Source organism: Heptranchias perlo, chromosome 20, assembly GCF_035084215.1.
Source record: "Heptranchias perlo isolate sHepPer1 chromosome 20, sHepPer1.hap1, whole genome shotgun sequence".
NCBI classification, from domain to species: Eukaryota; Metazoa; Chordata; class Chondrichthyes; order Hexanchiformes; family Hexanchidae; genus Heptranchias; species Heptranchias perlo.
Window position 1 is genome coordinate 21,831,361 of NC_090344.1, and position 13,328 is coordinate 21,844,688.

The window sequence follows — 13,328 nt, forward strand, 5'->3', positions numbered from 1 at the left end:
GTGCACCATCTTCTTTTCCAAAGATCTCTGAGCTTCTCCAATAGCTGCATGTGTCTCCCTCGATTGTGGGTGATATTTGTCCCAATTCTCCTGTGAACTGAGTTCATCCTGTTCCGACCTGAGTTAAATGTAAGACAGTTCAGGGAGTCGGGAATCATTCACCCCGAGACCTACACTGACAGGTAAAACCCCAGACGGTTCCTTAGTAAGGATTCCTCTGGTTCCTCGGCATATATTTGTCAGGATACTGAAACCCAGCTTTCTTACAGTCCACTCCTGGAGGCCCCACTCCCTGAGTCTGCAACCTTCAGCAGGGTCAGTGGTGGAGTTCCGCAGTGGGAGTGATCCCAGAGTAACTGTCGGGATCGCTCCCGCCCTGTGGATGGTCAGGGTTGTGTATTTTTAGTGATCCTGGTGTCTAACACGCACACAGCAATAAAACCGTGAATTCTGGAAACATACTGCAGGTCCTTCTTTATCTGGAGATCGAATGACTATTGTATAATTGTACCAGCAGTTAACAGGCTCCTGTGAACTCCTCCCTCTGCTATTTTAATGCAGACTTTAACCCATTTATTTTTAACGGGTTTATTTTAAATGAGTTAACGCCTGCCTTAAATGGTAGACTCAGGACTGTCACTCAAACAGGTTAAATCTCCATAGAATAATTACCACAGTCATTTTCAGACTGGACGCCGTACGGTGACTTTGCTGTCAGTGAAGAGAGACGAGAAAGACCAAAGTGCCGTTTGCCCCTCTCAGTGTGGCCCTGAAGGACTGTGTCCAGGCTGAAGTTCTGTTCCCACCGGACGATCCTCCCCCCAGATTGTCCTTTCTGAGCTCCAGTCAGGTGATGCTAAACACTCAGGTGGGAAAGACCAAAATCTACAACAAGGTGTTTAAAATAAAGCTGATTTATTTGACAGATATCCAGAATATTAAACTCCAGCCCAGTTATTGGGATTATTAACATCTGCGGAAACAAACCCCAACTGTCAGAATGAACATGGTTCAGTCCTGGATGGGATTAACAGCAGAATCCAACCCCTGCAGTCATATGTGAACTCACTGGTGTCTCAGCACGTGTGATGACTGAGTGAATCCCTTCCCACACACGGAGCAGGTGAACAGTCTCTCCCCAATGGGTGTGCGTTGATGTGTCAGCAGTTCATTTTTGCTTTTAAAGCTCTCCTCACTGTCAGAACAATTAAAGGTCTCTCCCCAGGGTGAGTACGTTGGTGTGTCAGAAGGTGGGATGACCAAGTAAATCTCTTCTTACACACAGAGCAGATAAACGGCCTCTCCCCAGTGTGAGTGCGTTGGTGTCTCAGCAGTTCGTTTTTGCTTTTAAACCTCTTCTCACAGTCAGAACATTTAAAAGGTCTCTCATCAGAGTGAACTTGTTGGTGTGCCAGAAGATGGGATGACCGAGTGAATCTCTTCTTACACAAGGAGCAGGTGAACGGTCTCTCCCTCGTGTGAGTGCGTTGGTGTCTCCACAGTTCGTATATGCTTTTAAAGCTTTTCTCACAGTCAGAACATTTAAAAGGTCTCTCATCAGAGTGAACTCGCTGGTGTGTCAGAAGGTGGGATGACCGAGTGAATCTCTTCTTACACACGGAGCAGGTGAACGGCCTCTCCCCAGTGTGAGTGCGATGGTGTCTCAGCAGTTCGTTTCTGCTTTTAAATCTCTTCCCACAGTCAGAACATTGAAAAGGCCTCTCCCCAGTGTGAACTCGTTGGTGTGTCAGCAGATTCCTTTTGCTTTTAAACCTCTTTGCACAGTCAGTACATTTAAAAGGTCTCTCATCAGAGTGAACTCGCTGGTGTGACAGAAGGTGGGATGACTGAGTGAATCTCTTCTTACACACGGAGCAGGTGAACGGTCTCTCCCCAGAGTGAACTTGTTGGTGTGACAGAAGGTGGGATAACTGAGTGAATCTCTTCTTACACAAGGAGCAGGTGAACGGTCTCTCCCCAGTGTGAACTCGTTGGTGTGACAGAAGGTGGGATGACCGAGTGAATCTCTTCTTATGCTGAGAGCGGGTGAACGGCCTCTCCCCAGTGTGAGTGCGTTGGTGTCTCAGCAGATTAATTTTGCTATTAAAGCTCTTCTCACAGTCAGAATATTTAAAATGTCTCTCCCCAGTGTGAACTCGCTGGTGTGTCAGAAGGCTGGATGACTGAGTGAATCTCTTCCCACACACAGAGCAGGAGAACGGCCTCTCCCCAGTGTGAACTCGCTGGTGTGTCAGAAGGTTGGTTGACTGAGTGAATCTCTTCCCACACACAGAGCAGGAGAACGGCCTCTCTCCAGTGTGAGTGCGCTGGTGTGTCAGCAGTTCATTTCTGCTTTTAAATCTCTTCTCACAGTCAGAGCATTTAAAAGGTCTCTCCCCAGTGTGAATTCGCTGGTGTGACAGCAGGGTGGATGAAGAAGTGCATCCCTTTCCACACACGGAGCAGGTGAACGGCCTCTCCTCAGTGTGAACTCGCTGGTGTGTCAGAAGGTTGGATAACTGAATGAATCTCTTCCCACACACAGAGCAGGTAAACGGCTTCTCCCCAGTGTGTGTGCGTTGGTGTGTGAGCAGATTACTTTTGCTTTTAAACCTCTTCTCACAGTCAGAACATTTAAAAGGCCTCTCCCCCGTGTGAACTCGCTGGTGCATCAAGAGGCCGTCTGACTGAGCGAATCCCTTCCCACACACGGAGCAGGAGAACGGCCTCTCCCCGGTGTGACTGCGTCGATGAATTTCCAGCTGTGACGGGCAATTGAATCCCTTCCCACAGTCCCCACATTTCCACGGTTTCTCCGTGGTCCGGGTGACCTTGTGTCTCTCCAGGTTGGATGATCAGTTGAAGCCTCGTCCACACGCAGGACACGTGTACGGTTTCTCCCCGCTGTGAATGGTGTGATGTTTTTTCAGGCTGTGTAACTGGTTAAATCTCTTTCCACAGTCAGTGCACTGGAACACTCTCACTCAGGTGTTTGAAATCTTCTCCCACAGACAGAATAAACAAACATTTCTCCTTCTATATTCAAAGGCCGATGATATTCAGGTCCTGATCATTCGAGTGACTCAGTCAGATCTTAACATGATCTTTGGTTTGAGTTTCCTGTCTGCAAATCCTCCCATTCCAATACCCTGCAAAAAGAGTTTACAAAAGTCATCACTGTAAATACACGATCGAAATTTAGAACAGACAATTCTAGTTTCTATGGAACATTCTTTCATCTCTTGTTCCCCAAAGCTGTAAATCCCCGTCCCACACACTCTCCCTCCTCCCTGTGCTGAAATCCAAACCCATTGCATTATCTTTCAGTGGCCCTAAACCATGAGTGAACGTGAGAGAGTGAATGTGAGAGAGTGAGAAAGTGAATGTGAGAGAGTGAATGTGGGAGAGCGAATGTGAGAGAGCGAATGTGAGTACAGCAGTGGGCTCGGTGTGGAGAATGAAGTGGGGCAGGTGGAGCATATTTCAGTAGGGCAGCAGTGATCATAATCTCATTAGGTTTAGAATAGTTATGGAAAAGGACAAGGAACAAACAGATATGAAAATACTTAACTGGAGGAGGGCTAATTTCAGTGAGTTAAAAAGGGATCTTGTCCAGGTGGATTGGAATCAAAAATCCAGGCAGAACAGTAATTGAAGTTGGTTCAGGTACAGAGCAGACAGATCCCCACGGGGGAGAAAGGAAGGGCATTCAAAGCTAGAGCTCCCTGGATGGCTAAAGAGATAGAGATTAAAATGAAACAGAAAAAGGAGGCTTATGACGAATGTAAGGTTCATAATATAGTCGTGAACCAGGCTGAACAAAGAAAGTACAGAGGAGATCTGAAAAAGGGAATAAGAGGTGCAAAGAGAGAGTATGAGAATAGATTGGTGGTTAACATAAAAGGGAATCCAAAAGTCTTTTTTAAACATACAAATAGTAAAAGGGGAGTCAAAGGAAGGGTGGGGTCGATTAGGGACAAAAAAGGAGATCTTCTTGTGGAGGCAGAGGGCATGGCTGAGGCACTAAATGAATACTTTACATCCGTCTTCACCAGAGAAGAGGATTCTGCCATTGTACAGTAAAGGAGGAGGTCGTAGTGATATTGGAGACGATAAAAATAGATAAAGAGGTGGTACTTAAAAGATTGGCTCAAAGTAAAAAAAGTCTTTCGGTCCAGATGGGATGCCTCCAAGATTACTGAGTGAAGTCAGGGTGTAGATAGCGGAGGCTCTGACCACAATCTTCCAATCCTCCTTGGATATGGGAGTGGTGTCTGAGGACTGGAGGATTGCAAGTGTTACACCCCTGTTCATAAATGTAGGAGAGGGATAAACCCGGCAATTACAGGCCAGTCAGCCTAACGTCGGTGGTGGGAAACTTCTCGTGACTAGAATCCGGGACAAAATTAATTCTCACTTGGAAGAACGTGGGTTAATAAATGACAGTCAATATAGATTTGTTAAAAGTAAAATTGTGTCTGACTAATTTGATTGAGTTCTTCAATGAAATAACGGAGAGTGTTGATGAGGGTAGTGCACTCGATGTTGTGTAAACGGACATTTAAAAGGCATTTGGTAAAGTACCACCGAATGGACCTGTTGGTAAAATTGAAGCCCATGGCAGCATGGATACAAAATTGGCGGAGAGACAGAATGCAGAGAGCAGTGGGGAACCATTGTTTTACAGACTGGAAGGAAGTATACAGTGGTGTTCCGCAGGGGATGGTATTAGGACCATGACTCTTTTTGATATGTATTAATGACCGAGACGTGTAACTCGTGGGGTGCCGCAAGGATCAGTGCTTGGGCCTCAGCTATTTACAATATATATCATTGACTTCGATGATGGGACCGAGTGTAAAGTATCCAAGTTTGCTGATGATATAAAGCTAGATGGGAAAGTAAGCTGTGAGGTGGACACAAAGAGTCTGCAAAGGGATATAGACAGGTTAAGTGAGTGGGCAAGAAGGTGGTAGGTAGAGTATAATGTGGGGAAATGTGAGGTTATTCACTTTGGTAGGAAGAATAGAAAAACAGAATTTTTTAAATGGTGAGAAACTATTAAATGTTGATGTTCAGAGAGATTTGGGTGTCCTCGTACAAGAAACACCGAAAGATAACATGCAGGTACAGCAAGCAATTCGGAAGGCAAATGGAATGTTGGAATTTATTGCAAGTGGGTTGGAGTCGAAGAATAAGGAAGTCTTGTTGCAATTGTACACGGCTTTGGTGAGACCGCACCTGGAATACTGTGTACAGTTGTGCTCTCCTTATCTAAGGAAGGGTATATGCAGCGAAGGTTCACTCGATTGATTCCTGGGATGAGACGGTTGTCCTATGAGGAGAGATTGAGTAGAATGGGCCTATACTCTCTGGAGTTCAGAAGAATGTTCGATATTTTATCAGTACATTAAGAACAAGAGGATAGCTCAGGAAAAGGTGGGACCTATCAGGGATGATAAGGCTAACTTGTGTGTAGAAGCAGAACATGTGGGTAGGGTTTTAAATGAATATTTTTTCTCTGTATTCACAAAGGAAGGGGATGATCCGGACGTAGTAGTTAAAGAGGAGAGGTGTGAAATATTGGATAAGGTAAACATAACGAGAGAGGAAGTACCAGAGGGACTGGAATCCTTGAAAGTTGATAAGTCACCAGGGCTGAATGGATTGTTTCCTGGGCTATTGGAGGAAGCCAGGGAGGAAATAGCGGATGCCCTGAGGATCATTTTCCAATCCTCATTAGATACAGGGGAGGTAACGGAAGACTGCAAATGGAAGGCCATTGTTTAAAAAGGGTACAAGGGAAAGACCGAACAATTATAGGCCGGTCAGTCTTACCTCGGTGGTGGGCAAACTATTAGAATCAATACTGAGAGATAGGATAAACTGTCGCTTGGAAAGGCATGGTTTAATCAGGGATAGTCAGCATGGATTTGTTCAGGGAAGGTCATGCCTTGCAAATCTGATTAAATTATTTGAGGAAGTGACGAGGAGGATTGATGATGGTCGTGCTGTTGGATGTTGTCTGCATGGATTGTAGTAAGGCATTTGAAAAGGTGCCACATGGCAGACTGGTCAGAAAGGTAAAAGCCCATGGGATACAGGGAAATGTGGTGAATTAGATCCAAAATTGGCTCAGGAACAGGAAACAAAGGGTAAAAGTCGATGGATATCTTTGCGAATGGAAATCTGTTTCCAGTGGTGTGCCATAGGGCTCAGTGTTGGGTTCCCGCTGTTTGTGGTATATCTTAATGATTTGGACTTGAATGTCGGGAGCATGATTGGCAAATGTGCAGATGACACAAAAATTGGCTGTGTAATTGATAGTGAAGAGGGTAGCTGTCGACACCAGGAAGATATCAATGGGTTGGTGGAGTGGGCCGAAAAGTGGCAAATGGAGTTCAACTCGGAGAAGTGTGAGGCAATGCACTTCGGGAGGGCAAACAGTAAAAGGGAACACGCAGTAAACAGGAATATATTGAGAGGGGTGGAGGAAGTGAGAGACCATGGAGTGCATGTGCACAGGTCCCTGAAGGTGGCAGTACAGGTAGATAAGGTTGTGAAGAAGGCATACGGAATGCTCTCCGTTATTAGCCGAGGTATAGAATACAAAAGCACGGATGTAATGACTGTATAAACTGTATAAAACGCTGGTAAGGCCACAGCTGGAGTATTGTGTGCAGTTCTGGTCACCACATTACAGGAAGGACGTAATTGCTCTGGAGAGAGTGGAGAGAAGATTTACAAGAATGTTGCCAGGGCTTGAAAATTGCAGCTACGAGGAGAGATTGGATAGGTTGGGGTTGTTTTCCTTGGAGCAGAGGAAGCTGAGTGGTGACTTGATTGAGGTGTACAAAATGATGAGGGGCCCAGATAGAGTAGACAGGAAGTATCTGTTTCCCCTAGCAGAGAGTTCAAGAACTAAAGGAAATCGATTTAAGCTGATTGGCGGAAGGATTAGAGGGGACATGAGGAAAAACCTTTTTACCCAGAGGGTGGTGGGTGTATGGAATCCGCTGCCCGAATTGGTGGTAGAGGCAGGGACCCTCAACTCTTTTAAAAATTAACTGGACCTGCACCGAAAGTGCTGTAAGCTGCAGGGCTACGGACCGGGTGCTGGAAGGTGGGATTAGAATGGGCACCTGGTTGTTCTTCGAGCCAGCGCAGACACAATGGGCCGAATGGCCCCCTTCTGTGCTGTATCTTTTCGATAGTTCTAAGAATGAGAGGTGATCTCATTGAAACTTGTAAGATTCTGAGAGGGCTTGAGAGGGTACATACTGAGAGGATGTTTCCCCTGGCTGGAGAGTGCAGAAGTAGGAGCATTGTCTCAGGATAAGGGGTCGGCCATTTAAGACTAAGATGAGGAGGAATTTCATCACTGAGAGGGTTGTAAATCTTTGGAATTCTCTACCTCAGAGGGCTGTGGATGCACAGTCGTTGAGTATATGCAAGGCTGAGATTGATAGATTTTTGGACTCGAAGGGAATCAAGGGATATGGTGTTTGGGCAGTCAAGTGGATTTGAGGTCAAAGATCAGCCTTGATCTTATTGAATACAGAGCAGGCTCAATGGGGCGTACGGCCTACTTCTGCTCCTATTTCTTATGTTCTTATGAGCCATCACATTTTCTTCCTCATTTACAGACTCTCCCTGACATTCACCATTTCTCTTGCAAACACAGAAGCTCCCTGACCGATCACCATTTCTCATTCATCGACAGACTCCCCCGACCTTCAGCATTTCTCTTTCATTTACAGACGCTCCCTGATCTGTCATCCTTTATCGTCTATTTGCAAGTGCTCCCTGACCGATCATCACTTATCCTTAATTTACAGACTCTCCCTGACTGATCACCATTTCTCCTTCATTTAGACTCCCTCGACCTTCACCATTTCTCCTTCATTTACAGATACTCCCTGACCGATCACCATTTCCCCTTCATTTACAGACGCTCCCTGACCGATCACCATTTCTCCTTCATTTACAGACGCTCCCTGACTGATCACGATTTCTCCTTCATTTACAGACGCTCGCTGACCGATCACCATTTCTCCTTCATTTGCAGACGCTCCCTGACCGATCACCATATCCCCTTCATTTACAGACGCTCCCTGACCGATCACCATTACTCCTTCATTTACAGATGCTCCCTGAACGATCACGATTTCTCCTTCATTTACAGTCGCTCCCTGACCGATCACCATTTCTCCTTCATTTACAGACGCTCCCTGACCGATCAACATTTCTCCTTCATTTACAGACGCTCCCTGACCGATCTCCATTTCTCCTTCATTTACAGACGCTCCCTGATTCGATGAGTCACGAGGTTTGACGCTGACTCTGCGCATGCTCGGAGGCCGCGGGCCGTTTGTCGAGTTTCGGGTCTGATCTAAACCGGAGCCCCCGGAGTGTAGAGAGAGAGAGGAGAATGTTCACTGTTTGATATTCGGGCCCGGGGCCGCACTCGGGGTTTGTGAAGCCCCCGCCCCCTCCCCCGGGGTTTATTAACCCGCTCCCCCCGCCCATCTCTCACCTGTTGCGGACACGATCTCGGCCTCACTCCCCGCCCGCCGCGCATGCTCAGCTCACACTGCCCGGGTGATTGACGGGAGCTCCGGACCAATAGGAAGAGCGGAGAGGGACTGGAGGACCGAGCGGGCGGTTGGTCCTCCAACCAATGGGAGTGTGTGAGGGGCGGGACTTGCGGCACCGAGTGGGCGGGGCTGAGCCCGGATCTCCCTCATTGGCTGAAAGTCTGCCTCATTTTGAAAGCTGATTGGTGTGAAACTCTTGGGGAAAACTGGCCCTTTGTGTTGTGGAGAAAAACCGATGGAACCGAGTGGGTGGAGCAAAGATTTCAACATTGGGAATGAAATGGATTAATTCAGGACAGACAGCAGGGATTATTGGAGGGAATAACACAGTGTGGGGATAAAATGCAATGGAGGTTGTGAAGATGGATTGTTAAAAAGTGTTTGAGAAGATGCCGGACAGGAGGCTTGTTGATCAGATTCAAGCTCACGGTATTAAAGGGAGTGGGTCAGTGTGGATGGGAAGTTGGAGAAAGGGCAGAGTGGTGGTTAATGGATGTTTTTCAGACTGTGGGGATGTAAACAGTGGTGTCCCCCAGGGGCAGTTACAGCGGTTATTAACATCATCAGAAACAAATCCCAACTGCCAGAATGAAGTTCTGCTGCTGAAACCCTCATCCCAGCCTTTGTTTACCTCTAGACTCGACTATTCCAATGCTCTCCAGGCCCGGCCTTTCACTTTACACCATCCAGTAAACTTGAACCCACAATCTCCAGATCATTAATCAGTCACATTATTCATTGCGTCACTGGCCCAGGCCGTGAAGAACAAGGAACAGCTCACACTCCCACAGCGCTGCGGTACGAGCAGGTACCGAGTCAGCCTCAGTCATGAGCACTGGAATCCATTTTTGCCTCTTTCCTTCGATAACTCAGCTGGTCGAGCGACAAGACTGTTGTGGAAAATAAGACAAAGTCATCCTTGCATCATTTGTTCAATTCCGGCTCAAAAGAGTACGCGTGCTTTTGCAATAAGCAGCAATTAGTTCAAGGTCGCTCTCTTAACTTTACAGGCAACTTACAGATTAACATGTTGCCATGAACGCACAGGACGCCTCTTTTGCTTTCTCAAACCTTGAAGCTTTCTGTGTCTGCCCGAGCATGGCTGTTTCACTCGAGCATTTCCCTCTGCTCACCAGCAGGGAGTGCCTTTGAGCAGCAACATTTCAAATCGCCCTCAATTTCATGTAAAAAGGTCTTCGATCAGTCAGTCAGGGCTCACGCTGCTCCCTCAAGCTCGGGCAGCTGTTGCTTTCCGGTGACCTCGTCTTCCTTCCACAGGCTCGGACTCTTCTCAGCATCATTCATGATTACTGTGGCTTCCCGTTCTGCTGTTCCTCACTTGCTGATGCTCGATAACACCGATTTTAGCAAATTTTTAATATATTCAAGGAGCGGCAACCCAAGGCAAGATTTCTCTGCTGGTCGTGGAGCAGCTTGGAGGCGAGTGTGAGGCGGGAACTGTGAAGGGCGATTTACAAACAGCAAACGAGGAATTAGCTCAACTGGTCGAGCGCTCACTTAGCATGTGAGAAGTAGTGGGATCGTTGATTATATTCTCCACTCACCGATTGTCTTGCTGCAATTATACAGAAACAAGAGCGTTGTCAGCGAGTCCATAACCCATGAACTTCCTAAACTTCACTGTGTGTTTGGGTACAGAGAGGTCAAGGGGCAGCACATCTTTTGATGTGCTGCAGTCAGCAAAAGTTCTTGATTTTGCTCTGCAGCAAAGATGGAAAGATGAGGTGAGAGATGGAAAAAAAGCTTCGTAATCCCTGATGCCTTCTCTGAAGATTGAATTCAGGCAGCACCACCAAGTAGGACAGCTTGCAAGGTATTGAAGGCCATAAAATAATGCACAAGTTAAAAAAAATTCAGAGCCAGGTAGGAGTCAAACCTACAGTCTTCTAATCCGTAGTCAGATGTGTTATCCATTGCGTCACTGGCCCGTGTTATACTGAGGAAACAGCAGCAGGAGGCAGTGGGCATGGCGGAGGTAGTAAATAAATACTTTGCATCTGTCTTTACCAAGAAGATGCTGCCAGAGTGTCAGTAAAGGAAGATGTAGTTGAGATACTGGATTGGCTAAAAATTCATAAAAAGGAGGTACTTGAATGGCTGGCTGTACTTAAAGTAGATACGTAACCTGGTCCGGATGGGATGCATCCTAGGTTTCTGAGGGAAGTAACAGTGGAAATTGCAGAGGTACTGGCCATAATCTTCCAAACATCCTTAGATATGGGGGTGATGCCAGAGGACTGGAGAATTGCAAATGTTACACCCCTGTTCAAGAAAGGGTGAGAGATAAAACCCAGCAGCTACTGACCAGTCAGTTTAACCTCGGTAGTGGGGAAAGTTCCAGCAACGATAATCCGGGATAGAATTAGCAGCCACTTGGACAAGGATTAGGGAAAGCTAGCACGGATTTGTTAAAGGCAAATTGTGTTTAACTAACTTGATACAGTTTTTTGATAAGGTAACAGAGAGGGTCGATGAGGGAAATGCAGTTGATGTGGTGTGTATGGACTTCCAAAAGGCGTTAGATAAAGTGCCACGTAATGGGCTTGTCATTAAGATTGAAGCCCATGGAATAAAGGGGGCAGTAGCAGCATTGCTACAGAATTGGCTAAATAACAGCAGAGTGTAGTGATGAATGGTTGTTTTTCAGAAAGGAGGGAGGTATACTGTGGTGTTCCCCAGGGGTCGGTGCTGGGACCACTGCTTTTCTTGATATACATTAATGACTTGGACTTGGATATACAGGGCACAATTTCCAAATTCTTGCGACCAAAATGCTCCATTTCACTGTCATCTGCATTAAAATTCATTAGCCAATTATACACCCATTTTGCAAGTTTATTAATGTATTTTGTATTTGGTCGCAAACTTCATTAATATTATGTAAACTCCACCCCACCCCGCCAATCTGGTGTCATCTGTTAATTTTGAAATTGGACTTCCGATTCCCGAGTCCAAATCGTTTATGTGAATTGTGAACAGTGGTCCCAGAACCAATCCTTGTGGAACATCACTTTCCACCTTATACAGTGTGAGTAGCTACAATTAACCCCTGCTATCTGTTTTAGAGCAGTAGTCAAGAGAAATTTCTTTACATAGGGAGTTGTCAGTCTGTGGAATTCACTTCCACGGTTAGTGTTTGGGGCACACAGTTCTGTAATGACAAGTGGTCCTCATGTTTTTATCCAAGACAGGCCTCAGCCCAGTCATTTACTCCAAATGTTGGTGCAATAGTTCAAGCTAAGAGGCTTGAAGGGATCCTAAGAGATTCTGTTTATGATCACGAGGAAACAGAAGGGACCATTAGAGATACTCAACACGGCTTCCGGGAAAGAAGATCAGCTATCAGGAGCAGCAGTAGCAGTAAACAACATCGAAATGTACGTAAGTAACAATATAGTTTATCTTCATCTGTTTCCAGTTTAATAACTTTTGCTGAATGTGGTCCAGGCCAAGTGTCATGATATCGGGTCAGGTTCACCATAGGAAATTAGTTTGACACCCCTGAGATAGACAATGTGAACCAGATTACCCTCATCCACTGACCCAGCAACTTCTTCAAAAAACTCAAGCAAGTTTGTAAGACAGCATTTTCTTTCCCAGAAGCCGTGTTGAGTATCTCTAATGGCTCCTTCTCTTTCCCCGTGATCATAAACAGCATCTCTTAGGATCCCTTCAAGCATCTTCCCTCAGATCGAGGTCACACTGATGGGCCTGTCATACCCCGGCTCTGATTTGTCCCCTTTAATGAAAATGGGAACTACGTGAGCTACCTTCCAATCTCAGGGGACTATCGCTGACTCTATTGAGCTGTTGAAGATACAGGCAAGAGGCTCACAGAGCACCCGTCCCATCTCTTTAAACACCCGTGGGTGAATATCATCTGGACCTGGAGCACAATACATTTTGAGAGTTCATATTTTATCCAAAGTGACATCCCATTCTATTTTAATATTTATGATGTCATTGTTGACAGCACATCCCACAGCTGGAATCTGAGCATCATCCACAGGAGTGTAGACTGATGTGAAATAGTCATTTAACAGCTCTGCCATAGCCCGGGAATCTGTCCTGAACTGTCTTTCGGTGGCCCTAAAGCATCTTTAATGGTCTTCTGACTCCTGACGTAGCTGAAAAAACATTTGCTATTATCCTCAGAATTGTGCACCATTTTCTTTTCCAAAGATCTCTTAGATTCTCTAATGGCTGCTTTCGTCTCCCTCGATTGTGGGTGATATTTGTCCCAATTCTCCTGTAAACTGAATTCATCCTGATCCGATCTGGGTTAAATGTAAGACAGTTCAGGGAGTCAGGAATCATTCACCGCTAGACCTACACTGAGAGGTAAAACCACAGACGGTTCCTTAGTAAGGATTCCTCTGGTACCTCAGCATATATTTGTCAGGATACTGAAACCCAGCTATCTTACATTCCTCTCCTGGAGGCCCCACTCCCTGAGCCTGCAACCTTCAGCAGGGTCAGTGGTGGAGTTCTGCAGTGGGAGTGATCCCAGAGTAACTGTCGGGATCGCCCCCACCCTGTGGATGGTCCGGGTCGTGTATTTTTAGTGATCCTGGTGTCTAACACGCACACAGCAATAAAACCGTGAATTCTGGAAACACACTGCAGGTCCTTCTTTATCTGGAGATCGAATGACTGTTGTACAATTGTACCAGCAGTTAACAGGCTCCTGTGAACTCCTCCCTCTGCTAC

General features: G+C 46.1%; 1 protein-coding gene across 1 annotated transcript; it reads right to left on the minus strand.

The window, feature by feature from the left end:
- Positions 1 to 898: 898 nt before the first annotated feature.
- On the minus strand, positions 899 to 9,902 carry LOC137335972 (zinc finger protein 271-like). The gene is made up of 2 exons (XM_068001478.1): positions 9,817 to 9,902; positions 899 to 2,838 (listed from the first exon to the last, which is right to left on the minus strand). Exons 1-2 carry the CDS (start codon positions 9,900 to 9,902, stop codon positions 1,161 to 1,163), a joined length of 1,764 nt encoding a protein of 587 aa, XP_067857579.1. The 3' UTR covers positions 899 to 1,160.
- Between the last annotated feature and the right edge of the window lie 3,426 nt (positions 9,903 to 13,328).

Excerpts from the sequence above, each read along its gene's own strand:
- LOC137335972 (XM_068001478.1), bottom strand. The coding sequence starts at position 9,902 with ATGAATGATGCTGAGAAGAGTCCGAGCCTGTGGAAGGAAGACGAGGTC. Across the intron at positions 2,839-9,816 it reads CCCGAGCTTGAGGGAGCAGC|ACACAAGGTCACCCGGACCA; the intron begins GTGAGCCCTGAC and ends CAACCTGGAGAG.